The 18,384-nt window shown below is 46.0% G+C and overlaps 1 protein-coding gene across 1 annotated transcript; it reads left to right on the top strand.

Annotated features, from left to right (window-relative positions):
• Window positions 1-3,879: 3,879 nt before the first annotated feature.
• T265_15441 (hypothetical protein) lies at window positions 3,880-18,084 on the top strand (the record flags this gene model as incomplete). Its single annotated transcript, XM_009178129.1, has 8 exons — window positions 3,880-4,283; window positions 4,863-5,155; window positions 8,127-8,192; window positions 10,460-10,880; window positions 13,925-14,187; window positions 15,486-15,569; window positions 16,486-16,885; window positions 17,553-18,084. Coding segments are annotated over 8 exons (2,421 nt in total), but the record flags the coding sequence as incomplete, so codon positions are not given.
• Window positions 18,085-18,384: the final 300 nt, after the last annotated feature.

The following is an 18,384-nucleotide window of genomic DNA, read 5'->3' as shown; positions in this document are numbered from 1 at the left end:
CAACCTATACATCTTTGATCAGCGCGGTGTATGTGTCTACTATCATGAGTGGACAAAAACCAAACAAGGGGAGAAGCCATCAGAAAACGAAACAAAGCTGCTGCATGGTATGCTAATCGGTCTGAAGCGGTTTATTGGAAAGATTTCCCCATCTGAAACGTCTGTTACTCAGTTTTCCTACTCAACGAATACCTACCGACTGCATTTTTACGAGTCTCCCACAATGATTAAAATTGTTCTCAATACAGACAATGCTTGTGCCCCTGTACATGAGGAACTGGAAACCGTGTTTCGCATCTACACAAAATTTGTTTCCCAGAATCCGTTTTGCGTGTCGGCTGAATCTGTTGACAGTCAACTATTTACCAGTATGCTTGATTCATACGTACAAAGCTTGCAAATTTTCAAGAAATAAAATCTTTCGGCTCACTGGGCATGCTTTTGTAACTCCTTATCGGCTGTATATTTTTAAACAGACTGTTGTCCCCAGTTGTCAGTTTTGTGAAGTTGTCTTCAGTCTTGTTCCTGTGAAATCTGACACTCTTCTGGGCACTATTATTTCAGTTTTTCTCCCTTCGTCGAGCTGGAGATACATCAGGGAATGGGACCCAGATTGCTTACTGTGTGGGCTTGCGGTTGTAGTCATGTATCGAACCGGGAAACCCAGCGTACTTATGGATTGGTTGTAAGTTAGTTGTGCGTTGGAAGGTCGTAGTTTAACATTTGTGGGCGTTTGTTCCATCATTTTATTTCACTACAATAACCATTGTCGTACATTTTGACCGTTTTACTTGATTCTCTCGTTCTCTTGACGGTTTTACGAGCCAACTTCTTGTGCTCTGATACACTGCCAAATATGCTCCGGCGTAAACAAAGACGATGGTATATTTTTCGACAGCAAACTCTAATACAAACAAGGTAAATGTCCGTGACATGCCGCTTTTTCAGCCACTCTGTGGCATGGGTTTTTCTGCACTATTGAGTCTTCAACGTTCGCCATGCCGCATGAGCGGATACCAACCAAAAGCACAGCACACTTTTGAACTTAATGAGATATCGCATTGGTTGCTTTCAGAGGGGATTGTCTGTAGAGTAGGTATTCAAAGAATCAGAACAGGTCTCTGTAGTGACGCAGTTTTGGGTCGCGCGCGTGGCATCGGAAATCGGTTGTCCACACTATTTGCTGACCAAATACGTTCGCTATTTTAATTTAGGAACGAGATGGCCCAAGTGGTTAGAACGCGAATTTACTGACCGAAAGGTTCGTGGTTCGAATCCGACCTCTGCCTCTCGACTTACCCTGTCTAGGCTTGGGCAACCTTGCAGTATCCCAACTCTCGTGCAACCTTCGGGTAGCATGACAGTTAGGCACCGAAGGGGTGCTACAGCTGAATGACCTTGCTATTTTTAGAGACCTTATCCTAGCGTTTACTTACAAGTGTGTAAAAACCGTCACGAAGCCATCGGACCCATTGAGCTGCATTTGGGAGTGTACGTGTGACACTCACAGAGTCCCTCATATGAGGTTAACCAATCGATAGAGATCTGACTAACGGTTCAGGTTGGGATTAGGGAGATGTGTGAAAATTTCCCCCCAAAAAATGTAGGCTACTCTTACGCGAACCACCGCTGTCTTGCGGTTAACCTTTTAAGCTAAAGGCCTTGGTTGAGGACCCTAATCTTTCTTCTGTCTAGGCGTGGGTGCCCTGGCATTGTCCCAGCCCACGTACAACCATGAACTCCACACACCAATAATCTCATGCTTCATCGGCCGCCGCGTGGTGCCATCAGCCGGGTCGCCTTCCTTGCTTCACACAACAGGGGAGAGATATTAAAACAGGCTACTGCCCATAATCCCCATTTTTTCACATTCATCTGCACCTCCTTCGGGTGGCATAGCAGCTGGGTACAGAAAGGTTGCTGCGACTGAACCATCGCTATTACGTTCGCTCTTGTCTACCTTACCTCGTTGTAACTTACATCCCCGCAGGCCCATTCTCAAGGACTGACACAGCCGTTCACCACCAATCTTCGTTAGCAATAATACCTACGGTTGTCTCAGCCACCGTGGCCACAGACACTTCAAAGGCTTCCTTTAACCCCCGACCCCCAGTTCACCTAGCATCGTCTAACGTTCGCATTCTGAAATGGGCTGGACAACAGACCGCTCCCGCATGTACGCTGGACTTGCTTTCCATTGATGTGTGCTGTTTCTGAGATGAAGATTCAGTCTCCAAGTGCAGTTGTTGAACTGACCTTTCCACCGCCTTCGGCTCGCTTCTGGTTGCGCACTTCTGGTCATATAAACGCCCCTGCAGCTGGTTTTGCTGTAGTTGGCATTGTTCTAAGCCACAACTGAAGGGTCTCTGTTTGAATGGTTGCCCGTTGATGGTCGCCTCTGTGCAGTTTGTTTGGTAACCCCTGTGACAATTCCCCGTAAATGCACCGAAAATCGTTGCCTGTTCATCGTATCTGCTTACGCTCCAACAGATTAGCTCTGATACACTCAAACTTAGCTTTTCCGCCTCTTTGAGCGCCTTGTTACGGTGGGCCAAGAGCTTGGATGTTGTTGAGGTAGCTCAGTGTTCTGAAGCTCCGCAGTTCGAACGCAACCCCGGCATCACGGATGGTTGGACAACCTGGCTGCGTTTCAGCCCTTGTCTTCCCTTCACGCGACATGAGAGCTAGGCATCGAAACTCTAGTGCAACTGGCTGATTTTTTGTGGATGTCGGTTGCCCACATAGATAAACGTAACGCCACTGATTCCCACTTGGGTCTTCGTATTGTACAAGACGCGCGGACAACGGAGAAAGTGTGTCGCTGTGGTGTGCTGGCCGCAGACTGTTTCTGTGGTACAACCTATGCTGCTTGGCCACACCTTCTGGATTTGGACTACGCGCTCGTTCGTAGCTGCATTTCGCTACACTTTTCAGGGTGTGCAAGGTCCGCACACCTCATTGAGAAGCTCTCGGTCCCTGGTGTGAAACAAGTATACCAAAACACCCACTCAAGTCCATTTCCGATAAGGCGTCTTTTGATGTTGACCCTCATTGGAGGGTACTGTTTGCAACTCTACAAGATGCTGAGGACTCCGCTTGGGGATGGTGCAGCCAAATAGGTTCGAAGGCTGTATCTCGAGTAACACTGAAACTGCTCGAAGCTCGGATTCGTATTCCTCCTGGCGGAGAGTAAAATCTACACGAACTCATAGATTTCAAGTGAAAAAGAGCATATGAGTAGATCGAGAAGCTTTGTGAACCCATGAATTGGAAAAGATGGAGGATGCCAAAAAAGTCTGGGGATGTGCATGAACTGTTCCAGCCGCTACGCGCAACAGGCCCAAATAGGCTTCAGGTGAGCGAAACTATCATTAATAAGAACGGCTTGCCTATGTTCAAGGAAGAACGCCGGATTTGTTTTGTTGGGCACTTGCAACAACAACTCAAATCACCATGTGCAGCTGCACAGCCGTATTTCCGACCTGCAACGCAGCCATAGACAGTGAACTTGGAAACCCCGACGTCTTCTCCCCCAAGCATCACCGAGCTGCTGGTCCCATCGAACTCTCACCCGCCCTGTTTAAAGATTGAGCTGAAATCCTCAGCCGGAGCTTGTCTCCATCTTGACCATTCCAACCAACTGGCGTGACTCGATGGTGGCACACATTTCCAAGATTGGTGTCACGGAGCGTGTAGCAATCACAGAGAAATTAGCCTGACTCCCGATGTGACCAGACTGCATCGCTTATTCTATATCGCCTTACGAAAGCACATGAAAATGGGACCAGAGCAACAAGCAGGATTTCTACGGGGAAGTGACTTTGTGGACCACCTCTTCACACTCCGACAAGTGTTATAGCAACTGCGTGCATATAAGTGACCTACAATCTTCCATTTTTGTTCGGTTCTATCACTGATGAGATGTGGAAGCGAACACTAGAAGTTATTGAAGTTATCGAGGTTATTGGGAACCTTGTCGACCTGGAATATGCGGACGACATTGTTCTTACCTATGAAGAAATGCACAAAGCGAAAGCAATGCTAGAAATTCCGTCCGAGGCCGCACAGTCCTTCGCCATGTGCTTCACGCTCACAGAGTTCAAAGTCATGTTGCAGGGCGTGCAGAATTTGAACATACCTCTGATAATTCAAGGGGTGATATTGGAGGTTTTGGAGCATTGTATGTGTCCTGAAAGTCGCATTAGCTCCGGCGATAGTGTGACGGATGAAGCCAACGCACGAATCCCAAAGACCAGAATTATTTTACTCAGTTTTTGTCACGGGTGTCTCAAAAAGGTATATCACTTAGCCTAAAAGGACACGTATATGTGACTACAGTACGGGTTGAGTTGTTGTATGGCCGCGAGACTTGGCGGCAGCCTTACCTTACACACAGATATCAAGGCTGTGTGATGATGCCTGGATTCCTTGGTTGCCAAACGTACAGGACTTTTCAAACTTTGCTTCATATATAACTTATGAAAGTATTCTAGTGGGTAACCCGACGGTATCCACAACTGATGGGAAAGCGTCTGAAGTCCCTCAATGATGCGCACTCTTGGTTTCGTGCTTTCGGGCTTTCCCATCACCAGTGACGTGTTATTGTGATTCCTTTTATCCTTATGTATTTATTCTGTGTGAACCACGTTTGTTTGTCCGGTAATCAATCGTTTTCTACACACATTTTTATACCAGTTGAAAACATGGAAACTGTTCGCTTTGATGACTGAGCGACTGCATGGAGTCGGTAGTTTAACTCACAGTTGACTTGACCTTCGTCCTTCGCGCAAACGTCTTTCTTGCCGTATGTATTCAACAAAGTTCATTCTTTTCAGCTGAGGTCTGTGATACCCCATCTTCAGAATGTCCGCAACGACACACGTGCCGTTGCCTGCAGACACCGAATCCCCGAATGATGTAACTTCTTTTCACATGTCCACCTCCGGTATCACTCAGTGTTCCACCGTGCCCAACATGAATTCTGCAGCAGAGTCAGCAGCAGAACTCACAGCCTGGCACATTTCTGGTGAATACGCCGGACCCAAAGATTCTGTCTTGCCTCGAGAGTTTCGTCAACGCTTGCATAAGTACTTCACTCGGATTGAGCATGAGTTCGAACGTGAATACCGACGACTTTACGGAGAAAATCTTGCCCGTAGGTTGTTTCTGTTTTCGGGCGCGACATTTGCTTGTCGACACGAGTGCGTATGACCAATCGACAGAGTTTTGCATAGTGCTTTTGGTATGCATTTATTTAGTTAGCAAAATGATAAATACGGCTCTTAACACGATCCAACCTTGCTGTAAAACCACTGGGATACGGCGTAATGCGCTAGAAGAGCTGGTCGTCGTCATTCTGAGCCTGGATAGATTAATTTCATGGGGAGGCATATCGTGCGACGATTTTATGTTTTTAAAGAAAACTGCGAATTATCATTTAATCTTTTGCACATAGTGAGCAGTTGTCTTTATCTGAAGAGACTACCGCTTAGCAGAGGGGCCTCCTTTAGTTAGTCTCATGACGCTGCATATCTATCATACTCTTCCAGAAGAGACCATGTTCAGAGGGTGATTTGGGTAGCTTCCCTGGACTGGCCTGTAGATAGGGACAACCATAACTATTACTATAACTATTACTATAACTATTACTATCTGGGCAAGTGGTGCGAGTGGTGCTTTCAATGTTTTCCCATGTACCTAAATATGACAACACTTTCCAGAATACGCTTTTAAGCGCAAACCAACACAAGTGAGCACTATTAGAATGCTAAATAAATCGGTGACCTGCTTTCTGACCGGAATCAGAATAAAGTTATCCGGTCGAATGGGCGTAACGGAATACTTATTTAATAGGTTTGAGGGATAGAGCCCTGGAGGGTTCAGTTCAGTTTAGTTTAGTTTTTTCGGCTCACGTACCATTCACTGAAGTGCAGTGCTTCCAGCTGCTTTATCTTAGTTCAAGGAGGATAAGGAGAACAAGGGAATGAGTATCACACATTAGGAGCAATGATCTAATCAGTCCATTGATGTCAAATGGTTCTGTTTAACCGGTATGGCTGGGCTTGAGATCTGCTTGGTGAAGGCGATAGCTTTGATGCAAAACCACCACTGACTGCGTGACACGACCATGTCTGTTGGTTAGTCTATTGGTTAGTCTCGTCCCCTGGCTTGCAAATCAAGGTGCCCTTATCCTGCGACAGATGGTAAGGTAAAGTATTTTGACCAGACGGAGTAAACTACGGGAAAAGAGGGGGTGAGATGGATCAGTCGTTAGAACGTGAATTTACTGACCGGAAGGTCCGCGGTTCAAACCCGGCCTCTGAATTTCGACTTCTCATGTCTAGGCTTGGGCGATCTGGGCACCGACCTAGGCACCGAAAGGGTCAAAGAAAAGAGGTGAATCTAAGAGTGACCGGTTTCTTTTTCATTCTACGAGAACAGAGGGATATCCAGAGTGTGGAACATAGGTACGTGTTCCTCTGTTCGTAGGCACTTGATCATTCTTACATGTACGTAGACTTTGACGTTTGAGAAGGACAGGTGCTGCGGCAAACCTCTGATGACGATGTAAACCCGAGGGAATAAAACCGGTGGGCAAAAACAAAAGCTTGTTAAGAGCCATCAGCCAGCATGATCATGTTGGCATAATACTGAGCACCGGCATTAGTTCTTCCACCACCGGACACTGACCGGATCCGTCAATTTATGCAAGTTTCACCTGGATGCCGCTCTCTAGAGAATACCCATTTTCGCGCCATTTATGTGGTAGTGGATGGCTTGTTATGGAACCTGTGGTCGGATTGCTGCTGGCATCGTCACCTCGTAGTATGACGGCAGAATTGTATGGGTGTTGACCAGGATTCAGAGAAGACACAGGAATAGCCTACTCAAGCGCTTCACCTGATACTTCAGTGAGGGCTTTGCCATGTTTACGTTGGTGACTTGCGCGCCCGGTGCTTCTCAGGCGCACCAGAGGGGGAACAACTGCAGTCAAGTTTCGCTCTTATTAGAACTCATCTGAACTGCATATCATCGGCCCTGCCGCATTCAAAACTGTGTATCTGATACGCGGAGTGAGTGTGTTGTCACTACTGCACTGGCGTGCGCTCTAGGCTCTATAATTATCTTGTTTGAACAGGTGAACTTGCTCATGCTTGAGCGATATATATTGGGTGATATGCATTGCTTTGAGCATCAGATGGCGATATTTCCGCCTAAGTCTGCTCCGCTTTTATTTTCCTCTAGAGTCTACGTCAACCTACCTATGAAGGTCGAGATCCGCGACACAATACTGAGTACATTGTCGCTTTCCGGCTATGGTGCTTGACACTATACTGGCAGGGAAAATAAGGCTGCTTTTCGTTTTCCCACTAGTGTATTCTAAACATTGCGTATAGAGTACGGGAACATATGGTCTGACTTGTATAATGTAGCGGATGATGTTGCAATAAATCAACGTTTTGTCAATCAGCTGCGCTAAATAAGTATGCGGTCATACGCTTTGTATGGCCTTATCGTGCTCTGTTTGCTAAGGTAGGTTCCGAATGAAAGCAAGGTTGTCAACCCAGGACCCGGTGACAGAGTACGTGAGGCATAACAAGCGGCCCTACCGTACTGCTAGATGTCGTCTGCGTGGTTGGTGTATCAGATTTCCACCCCATCAATGGCTGTGTATACGAATATGATTCACAATTTTCAGACTTAGTTGAAGTAAACTGAACAGACTTTGACCATATGAACGTAAGCGCATACCCTTGATGTCTCGAGTAAAAATTCATCAGTTTTCCTGGATTGCGAATCCATCCAAGTTGAGGTCTTGATTGCATAATCGTTCAGGTGGGATAGGTAGACGATCATGAGGTTCTCTGACGTTTTTTTCAAAGTGATGCAGTCTGCCTTATTGTCACTGGATCATGTTTTGTTGCACACAAAGTGATGCAGTCTGCCTTATTGTCACTGGATCATGTTTTGTTGCACACAATGTATTGTCCCAACGGCTGTACACTGTATAGCATGTGTAAGTGTACGTTACGTGATGCTCAAGATGTTTTTTATAACCATTTTCCCATTTCAACATATCTCCACCTTGATGTAGATGGCTTTCTTTGTTGTTCCCTCACGATCAGTACAAGAACGTCTGGAGAAATTTGAAGACGGTGACCATTCTGAATCGACTCCTTTCGCGAAGAAATGTGAGTTTGCTTTGATTTCCGCTTTAAATAACTATCATTGACATCTTTCTGTGGAGGGATTATTTGACTTCCCTGTTATGCGAGTGGTAATGTCTATTCTAGTCAGTTAAGAACTTCACAGTCGTCTCATGTTTGGAACTTTGTGCTGGTGGCTGGATTCATAAGCTCCACGGTGATGTCTGACACCCCTTTTTGTTTCACGGATGGCGTAGCGTTAGTGTGGTTAACCTGCACATGCGCCTGATGTATCTCCCCTCACGTCCTTGCGTTCATCTATGCTCCATGATCCGGTGTTGGGTTGCTAATCGACCAGCGCCGCATCGTGTTTGAGAACACCCGTTGCCTCCCGGACACCCGTATGCTTTAGTGTTCAGCTGCTATTTCAGGGCTTCTGGGGTCATCACTCGTCAATTTGTGGGGCGCACTACTGTGGCTCCCAATTTATTTATGTGGGAGAGACGTGAATCTGGCTACTCATAAGTATGAACTCATCTATAGGTAATACAGAAATGTGACAGACGCTGGGGGCGGGACCAGAACCAGTGACCTGTCATTTACTGGAAGAATTCGGTACCAGCTAATGTACCACGGCACTGTCCCACATTGTACCTACGCACTTGTGTTCTGCATTTATGCGCAACGCCTGTGCGCAATCAGCTAGTAGGTGTTGTGAAGTGGAATTAGTCCTTATGGGAGACTGTTCTTTATGTGGGGAAGTGAATGTATTTGGGTTGCTCGGCGGACCTCCTGCATGACCGTCACTCAGAAGTCATTTGAATGTGCACACTATCCAGTTGGGGTCATGGCGGTGAACATTGGCTTGGTCAAAGAGTTGCGTGACTGATTCTTTGAGTACGTGAGCTGTCAAAGGGTTCATCTCAAATGTATGCTAGAAAAAAGTTGAGATAGAATGTAGCAGATTTAAATGTCGTTTGGCTTTTCTTTATCTGTCGTTTTAGCGGCCTTACGGTCGCTAGTGAGTTCACTGTGCTACTCGGAGTCAAAGGACCTGCGTCCGTTACAATCGCTTCCCATGAATAATTTCTGTTTTGTTGTGGCGAGGATGAATGTAAACAGATTATCCGCAACCGTCTCTGGTGAGTCGTATAGAAAATAAGTATAGTCTGTATAGATGTAATAGACTAGTCATAAGCATAAGGTTACTGAAAGTTCGTCGAAAGCCCACGATCGGTTTCGCTTTTCTGGGGCGTCATCAGGTAAGCGCAGTCCGTCAACCTCATGTGCTACTTGAGACCTAATTGCATGAAATTAGCGAACTACACTCATTTGTGAACTAATTTGGTTTTTTGAGAGACTTACCGGGAACCCAGCTGAATCTCTCCTTTATGATGTCCATACATGTATCGCGAATCTCGGATATCATACCAACTGAAACATCTTAAACGAGAAATTCAGCTGGGTTCCAGATGAGTCTCCCGCAAAACCAAATTGGTTTACAGATGAGTGTATTTCGTTAGTATAACCTGTACTTTTACATGAGATTGCACTGAGGCCTGTTCGTGACTATCTCCAAGGTGAAAATTTCTGGAAGGCTTGGGAGATGACGATAGATCTACCCAGATCACTTCCATTCCTGAACAGCTAACAGGGTGATTGATTGAGTAAATGAGGACCGCGATTGGTACGGAAAAGATTGGAATGTTTTACCTGTGCATAATGTGACGCTGTTCTCACAACTGACGCAGGAGGACTGTTATTCGCGTGATGGCACCGTATTCCATGAGGAGATTGCTCCGCAGAAAACATTGACCAGAAACAAACAGAAGTTTCTGATGATGTTTGGGTCGTCCGATGCAAGTTCGCTCAAACAATACGCATAACTAGGCGTTAAATCATATGGTTGCCGCGTTTTCCGGCTCTTATGATAGCATCTCGTTCGAGTGTAGCCAATCGGTTATTGGCATGCTCACCCCCTAATCGACACGGCCTTCGGCACACATTCACCCATACTTGCAGTAAATGCTTTCACCAACACTTACTGTGCTCACCCTCCACACATACTATTTGTGCTTTGCTTAGATTGTTGTTTTGTGCAGCACCATCATGCAATGTGTGCGTCCTGCATGCCGTGTTGAAAACCTGTTCTTAGAAGTCAGCAATCTAAGTGCGATGAAGTCTTCTGCTTTGGTCCTTGCATAGCACACCGGATTTCTTGCGTGTTTTTGTTTGCAGGACCACTTTGTCAGTTTGCTGATACCATCTACTCAAATTTAACTAGAGCCATGTGTGTTTCTGGTTTTGTTCAGTGGGTGCGAGCATGCTTTCACAGCGGATCAAGCAGCAATATAAACAGTCAACTTCGCGCTTAGTCTCAAGTTTGCGTCAATCCACTGGACATTCCAACGTCGGTGGACCTCCTGGAAGCAGTCTTCTTCCCTCCGGTTCCGCACCAGGGCCTTTGACATCTGCGGGGATTCCCCAACCGAGTGTCGGTGCTGCTACTTCTACCTCCTCGACTACCTGCGCCCTTCCAATGACAGGCTCCGGCTCACAAGCGTCCGCCGTTGTCACAGGTTCGTTTGCCGGTCATGGTGGAACTTGGCAGCTTCTGAATCGAATAAATGCACATCGTGATGGTATTTGGGAAGTCACTCCTTATCGCAAATTTGTTGCTACCGCCTCAGCAGACACTACCGTCCGTCTTTGGACAAATGATATACAAATGAGGTGAGTTGCTTCAGTGCTATTTTACGGTTGCGGGATTATTTGGGCCTTTAAAATTCTCATGGTAATCATTCAGCCATTCTGTGCGTATCTAACATGCCACCCGAAGGAAGCACTGGGGCTAAGATACTGCCAGGTTGCACAAGGCTAAACAGGAGTAGTCGAGATGCTGAGGTATGGTTTCTAGCCACAAACCTTCCGGTTAGTAAGTTAGCACCTTAACCTTTTCTCGATGTAGTCGTGGTAGTTGGTTGACAGAGCTTTTCCTCTCGTTTGCTATTTACTTTCAGTTACCGATTTTTAGCTGAACACGAATAACTGGGTGAATACTGCGATACCTGTGATCCCGCTTCATTATGTCCACGTTACCCTCTTTATTTCACACCCTCGTTTCCACTTGGTTCTTGTTAGCTTTCCTAATGTTTGCACAAATTATTGGAGGTTTAGGACAATAAGAATGTGAAGGCCGTGAGTTTTCTGTGACAGTTTTGCCGTACCCAAATTGCGTGACCCTTGAAGATCGTGCATAATGTGCGCCTAAGAACTGACCAGTGTCTAGTTCTTATTTTGTTGCACTGACGCCTAACTCGGTTTGTTTAGTTTGCTTGTCCCAGTGATATGTGTGGGTGTCCTCTGTCTTACGCAAAAAAGCATAAGCTCTTGAGGATATTGTGATCCACCGTTTTGGATGACTAAATCTCCTCAGGCACTTCGTACAACCCATTTCGTTCGTTTAGGGTATTTCCTTCACAGTCATACGTATCAAAGGCCCTTGGATGAGAATTGAACTTTGGTCATCTGACTTGAAACAAGCGAGTTTACCGCCACCCTACCAGAACGTTTTTAGGTACCTCCGGCTTATCACATCCGCACACGTGCCTGTGCTTGCATTTCCGCACTAACCACTTACATATTCCGTATGTGTCTATAAGTTCCTGTTTACTCTACCAATTGCAACACACCAACACGTGACACAACTTTCTAGACGCCGTCTATTTCAAATCTAACGGAACTTGACATCAGTTATCTACTCTAGGGGCGATCTGCTGTTTACTTGACTGTTAACACTTGATTCGATATGCCGTTGAGACTGGATTGATCTCTTAATCCCGAGTTTCGGTTTCCAAGTGGTTTGAATTATTCCGTCTATCGGTACGTCCTATTGCCATGGTTGTTGCTCTCTATCTGTTCCGCTTAGTGAATACTGTTGAAACGGAAGTTCTCCTGAAGCCATGCCTATTAGGCTCTGAACAAAGTCAAATTTGTAAGCGGACTGCACCTCTGGTGCCATGTAATCTTTCCTGGCATTAGTGGCATTGTTTTGTAGCTTTCGAACCTCAATCAGTCTGATTATACGTGCAACCAACAAATCTTTTGGTAAGGAAACGGTTCCCTCAGATACCTAGTCCTCGCGATGTCGTTGCTCATGGCTTTGGTGCAGCGGTTTATTGTATAGACGCTTCTTTCGTCTATCATTGAGGTGGAGTTTATTCCTGGGTCGAACAGGCATGTGATTTGTACATCTTGCATTAGATTCTGTACCTCTGTAACATATACAATCTTCATTTGGTGAGGTCCACCGTGTACATACGAGGACACATTCTATTAGGGGCGTTTCTTGAGTACTAAATCAGTAAGTATTCTCTGGAGAAGGGTATTTCTAACGAACTTTTCCTGAGCCCGACCCACGGCGCTGACCCAATTTAAACCAGCCGAGTGTGTCGTGCGCGCTGTTGTCTCGTCCAGCTCAAATCTCCCAGTAACGCGATTTCTTGTTGACAGCCTGTTGTGGTTGCTTCCTAGGACTGGTCCTTTATGGATGGGTCTGCATAAATGGCTATCACAGTCAAGTTTACCGGGGTGTTTGCAAAGCGAACCATCATAAGCTTTTGGAATACTGGATTTCACGATTACTTTCGGCACTTGCAACACAGTGGGTGTCCGAATTGTGTACTGGTCCCTTGTTATAGAGTCAATAAGGAGCATCTGATCCAAGGATCTGAATTTGTCGTGTACCAGAGTCTTCGAAAGACAGCGGATATCTGTTAGGTGGTCCTGAACACTACACATGCGGATACTGGTTGGCATCTCTAAGTAGATATTCCAACAAGTATTGAGGAGTTCCTTTCCTACATTGAGAGCCCCAGCTTGCTTTCGGATCACTACAGCCACTGGTACAGCAAAGAATGCATCACTTGCTGAGGACACCGTTGAAAGAACATAGTTAGCTGTCAGAGGTATTGCTACTGAAGTTCGATGAGGATTCGTTACAGATTCTGATCGAGGGTGTGTCTCTAGTCTTTGCACAACCGAGTACACCTCACAGGGCAGCGGAGGAATGCAGAGCACTAGTGGCCAGCAACGCTATCATGGCCATTGGATTAGGGAGTTTATCTCATTTGCCCAATCCACCGGAGCTAGTTTTTCTTCTCGCGGTTGGTGCTTTGGCATCAGTGTTTACCCCCCCCCCCCCTAGATGGACACTTACCTTCGGTGCGCTAGCAGTTCACATTTCCGATCTTTCAGCTTTCCACATTCGGACACTTGACGAACCCTGGCTGTCCCTAGTCTTGACCGACCTCACTAGTGCATTACACCCTCGGGAGTGTCTTCTCAGCGGGTGGCTACCTCTTGGACGGGTGGAAGTTCCCTTGAAGGGAATACTTACCTGCAAGGTGATTACAAGTTCCTTGTGTTATCGAGGTGTGGATAACTTCTGGGTATAGTACATTTTCTGTTGATACTTTGAAGCATCCATTGGTGAGCCATCCAGCGGCACTTATCATCCTGCATAAGTCGGATACGGAGGCGGTCGTCATTCCCGTGACCAACCAGCAGTAACGTGGGCATCAGGGGATAAAATTTATGACTACCTTCTCCCAATGCAGTGTCTTTCATCCACATATGTTTGTTTCCGAGGTGTAGGTGTATTAAGCAACAAGGCCACCTTAACTCCAGCCAATGCACCGTGATATGTAAGTATGATTATAACTTTTGTCTCGACAAGCTATTCAATGTTCGATCTCTGTCCGTATTTCACATCATAGTTGTCTACTTGTCTATCTCGGACACAATGGTTCGATCAATTCTGTGCGATTCCGAAACCGGGATCACTTGCTTTTAACTTCAAGCGGCGAAGGAATAGCTCATTTGATTAGACTCCCGTATGATCACCTCGTAAAAGCTGCGGCTGCAATGGCATCTGGATCATCCACTGGTGTTGCTACTGCCTTGGAGGCCGCCACATCCACCTTGGTAACCGAGGTTGCTGGTTCAACTGGAATGCCTATGGGTCCAGGAGCAGGTTTGTGTAAGAAAACTTATTTGTCTATTTCATTAGTAAGTTACCAGTTAATGAAAGTCCCCGGCAGATGACCACCGTTTTTGTCCTGTTCAACTATCACCGAATTACCTTCAGTGACTGACCCTATTTGGACATTTAATCTAAAGTGAATGATATGTATACTCTTCATGGGTGGTCAAAATACCCATACCTTGAAAGGTGGTTCATTTCAACTTTGTTGCTTTGAGTACGGTCCATGGTCCGCTGCCCAGTCAACTTACCCTGATAAGCACTTAAATGTTTTTGACGCAAGAGTTCAAGGGTTCAACTAATGCCACACAAACTGTCTGCCTGTGCTAGCGGTCCTCAGCCGGAGTTAATTCCACATTCCAGAGGGAAATTCAAGGATTTCAAAGAAGAATCCGAGGGGAAATACTTACTTTTTGGTCCGGTCCATGCGGTGTTTGAATCCCTTGACGATTTTGTTCACTTATTTCGTGTCATGCTGGTACGTGTTTCGGCACTGCAAAAGACGCTTCCACCTGCCCGGGATTTATCATCGAAATGCTGCATTACTAATAGGACAATGTGTTGCAACAGTCGCATTTGACTAAAACCTCAAACCATGATTCCACGGGGTTCAGGTGATATGCTTGATTTGCGTAAGGGTGGTTTTCCCAATAGCGAGGAATCAACACAATGAACAATAATACTGCGGCCTGTGTGCAGCACATTCAGTTGTAGAATATCATAAACGAGAGATTCAGTTGAGTCTCGTGAAAACCAAATTGATTTGCAAATGAGTATATTTCTCGAAAACAGTCCAATTCGGGTTCAAGTAGATCATAAGGTTGACAGAAACTCGGGGACTGTGCCTACCTGATGAGTCCCAAGAAGGGCGAAACCGGTCGTGGACTGTCGAAGAGTTTTCGGCAACCTTGTGAGTAGTTTCCTTTATGAAAAACAATGCTGTGGTAAATTTCGCTCCTCAGCTCACGACTGTCAGTGTAGTCTGCCGTCTATGGCAATACTGGACAGCCTAACAAGTGGTTGGTAGACGCCTGCTTCCTAGTTGCCGTTGGCTAACATGAGAGGGTTCGGGGAGGAGCTTTCAAAGTATCCAGGTGCATCTGCGTACAAAATATTTACGCTACCCTGCTACTCGTGTAACGTATACCTCCTGCCAGACGGTTGAAAATTATAAGAATCTGATTGGCACACGTCCCTGGTTCATTGTTCTTGTATTGTCGTTATGTATCAACTTGCTCACGATAAACTGAGCTGACAGCACTGCAGATCTAATTCGCGCTTTTATTCTTCCTCAGGTGCACATCCTGGATCCCACCATGCGACGGACTCGGATGACGGAATATTCAGCGCATCAGCCCCCCATGAGGTATTCGAAGATGGTAAGCTACATTTACTGAAATCATGGTTATTTCCTGTAGGCTTCTTCGTTTTTGCAGTTAAATTCTATTAAGTCAGGTGGATGGTGATAAGTCTCATGATCACCACGCTTATGGTACAGTCTCGTGTTCTTCAAATAGGCTTCTCGGTTCACCAATGAAATTCACGTGTCATTTGTTTATGTGAAAATGAATGACTGAAATATGTGGCAAACACTTGTCGTTTAGAGCGTTGGTCCTAACCCTTGGTTGGTGTCAAATCAGCAGGTCTCAACATTCGTCCCAGTCTCAGTTTTGGTGCTTCCATGCGAACGCATTCGTCATCTCTGGTGGGACCTTCCAGAAGGGACCGATTTTGGCAGTTCCGCCAAATGGTTTCTCTTGACCGGAATAGCTTTGCTTTCCATAGTGTGTTTACTCAGGCTTAGAAAGACAGATATATAAACCATATATATANATATATATATATAATCCATTTCCATATATCTTAGCGAGTGTTGGTTTCCTTATTTTTTGCTGAACGACGATGATAGGGTTCTTTTGGGGATTTCAACTATAAATGTTGAACAATCTCGAAGAGTATGGTTGTGTTAGCGCCGTATACTAACGCACTCCTCAGCCGAATCAAATCATCGGTCGGTATTTAACCTAAAGGTCACACCACTTTGGACGATGTGAATGGCAATATGACGGGTTGTACGACCCACGTAAGAAGCGCCACAGACGTACCTGAAGGAGTAAACAACCATGAATATGAACAATACAGACTTTCGGGTGACTACTTTGCAGGGATAGTATAGTCTTCTTATTTGTACCTCAGTCGCAGTCTCACCCTTGAATAGCAGGTCGGGAAGCATACTTTTCTACAGTCGTCGTTGGATGTGAACAACCTTCGGTTTCGTTTCCACATTTCATGTAGGTTCTCCGATTCGCTCCGCTGTGGCACCCATTCCCGTTGCTCCTATCTACGTCCGACATCCTCATGCCGTGTTCCAGTCGGCCAACTTGTGCTCACCCGGTGGTCAAACGGCTGCCGGTGGGGGTCCGGCAATCGACTCCTCGCCGTTAGCTGCAGCTGAGTTTCTGACCGGACGTGATCAGATAGTTACAGCCGGTTGGGATCGTCTGGGTCGCATCTATGATTTAGCAACTGGTCAGGAAGTCAGCTCTCTTACTGGACATGATCACCAACTGACAGATGTGCGTTGCGCTCTCGGGGGTGCGCCATTAGTTGTGACCTCTTCCAAAGATTGCACTTTCCGATTATGGGATTTCCGTCAGCCTGGAATGCGAGTGCATGTCCAACAGGCACACACACTGTAAGTTAATTTTCCTCTCGAGGTTAGTATGCCTCAGCGTTTGGGTTGTTTTGCTTCCACCAGCGTGATGCTTTTGTGCCTAGCAGACTGGGTTCCTCTGATGACGTTTATCATTACAATTCTGTTGCCTTACACGCCTTTGTCTTAGCGCCAAATCACTGTTGTTCAGTAGGCGACAGCTGGTCCTGTATTTCTTGGATATGTAACCTGTCCGCATGGCGGACGTTTTTTGGTCACATCTTTACCGTTTGGTGGTTATGGTTCAAGTCTACTGTCTCTACATCCGATGAACGTTTATGTATGGTGCCTCTTCCTCAGTTTGCTACTCAGACGATGGACCTTACTGGATGGAGCTGAAGTCACGCACTTAAACTGACGTTCGCTACATCGTCGACGTCAACTGCATCAGATATCCAGTGGACTCTTGTTTTTTTTCAACGGGGCATTTTGTTGACTGGCCTTGTCCGTTTCTGGTGAATAATTGTTTTTCGGTAACCGCTTGTTCTAAGTCGGCTGGGCACCGGGATCAGAAACTCTCTTTAGACTTTATATCTTGTGTCTACACGCCCAAACTGCTGAGTTCATAGTCCACCTTGTCCTGTTCTTTTATGTTCCTACTAGGTTAAGTTAATGATGTTTGTTCTATCATACAGGGCCGACTTTTTAGATATTATTTTTCGAGCATCCTCCTTTTGTGCAGCACGCTTTCGACCACACAGTTTTTGCCTGGCGGAGCGAACGAGCGTCTAATCAGTGCAGGGGGAGACCGACTGTGTCGCATATGGGATCTACGTCAAAGTCGAGGCCCTCTAGTGACCATCCGAACAGATTCTGGTATCAACCGCCTTGCCATTTCTGGTAATGCCCTGAATGCGAGTATTATTTCCGGGGATTCTGGATCGGAGGCGTCCTCGGCTACTGTAACTTCAGTTCCAACTGCAGTTCCTACTCCAAACGAGCCAACAGCTTCCATGCCTTGTACGTTTACGGGAACAACACTTGCCACTGCTGCGAACAATCAGTCATCTGCTTTGTTCCCTGCGGTGACTCATGGATCTGGATCGGCACCGCCACCAGCAAACTGCTCCATCTGGGCAACAGGGTACCGGCGTATCCTCGCCCTTCCTTTGGACAACCGAATGATCAAGTTTTTCGACTTGAACGGCAATCGTATTGGCCGGTTGACCCGATCCTCTCGGGTAAGCATGTTTCCTTAGTTTCTTAGTCCTTTTCTGTGTGTGTNTATTGCAATATGACTGTTCACTATTCATATATATATATATATATATATATATATATATGTATCATTGTTATGACTTACTATGGTTACAACAGTATCCATATCTTATATCACTATTCACTCGCCCCTTGTTTTCAGGGTCACACCCGAATGGTAACGAGCGTCGCATGGGCCGACGAAGGATTCTGCAATTTCTTTTCTACTGGCTTCGATTCTCGGCTTCTCTCTTGGCAAATTCATTTTAACAGTTCGTAGATGC

The sequence above is a fragment of the Opisthorchis viverrini genome, assembly GCF_000715545.1.
Source record: "Opisthorchis viverrini unplaced genomic scaffold opera_v5_504, whole genome shotgun sequence".
NCBI lineage: Eukaryota > Metazoa > Platyhelminthes > Trematoda > Opisthorchiida > Opisthorchiidae > Opisthorchis > Opisthorchis viverrini.
Note: the sequence above shows the minus strand (reverse complement) of the source record. Positions and strands in the feature narration are given on the sequence as shown.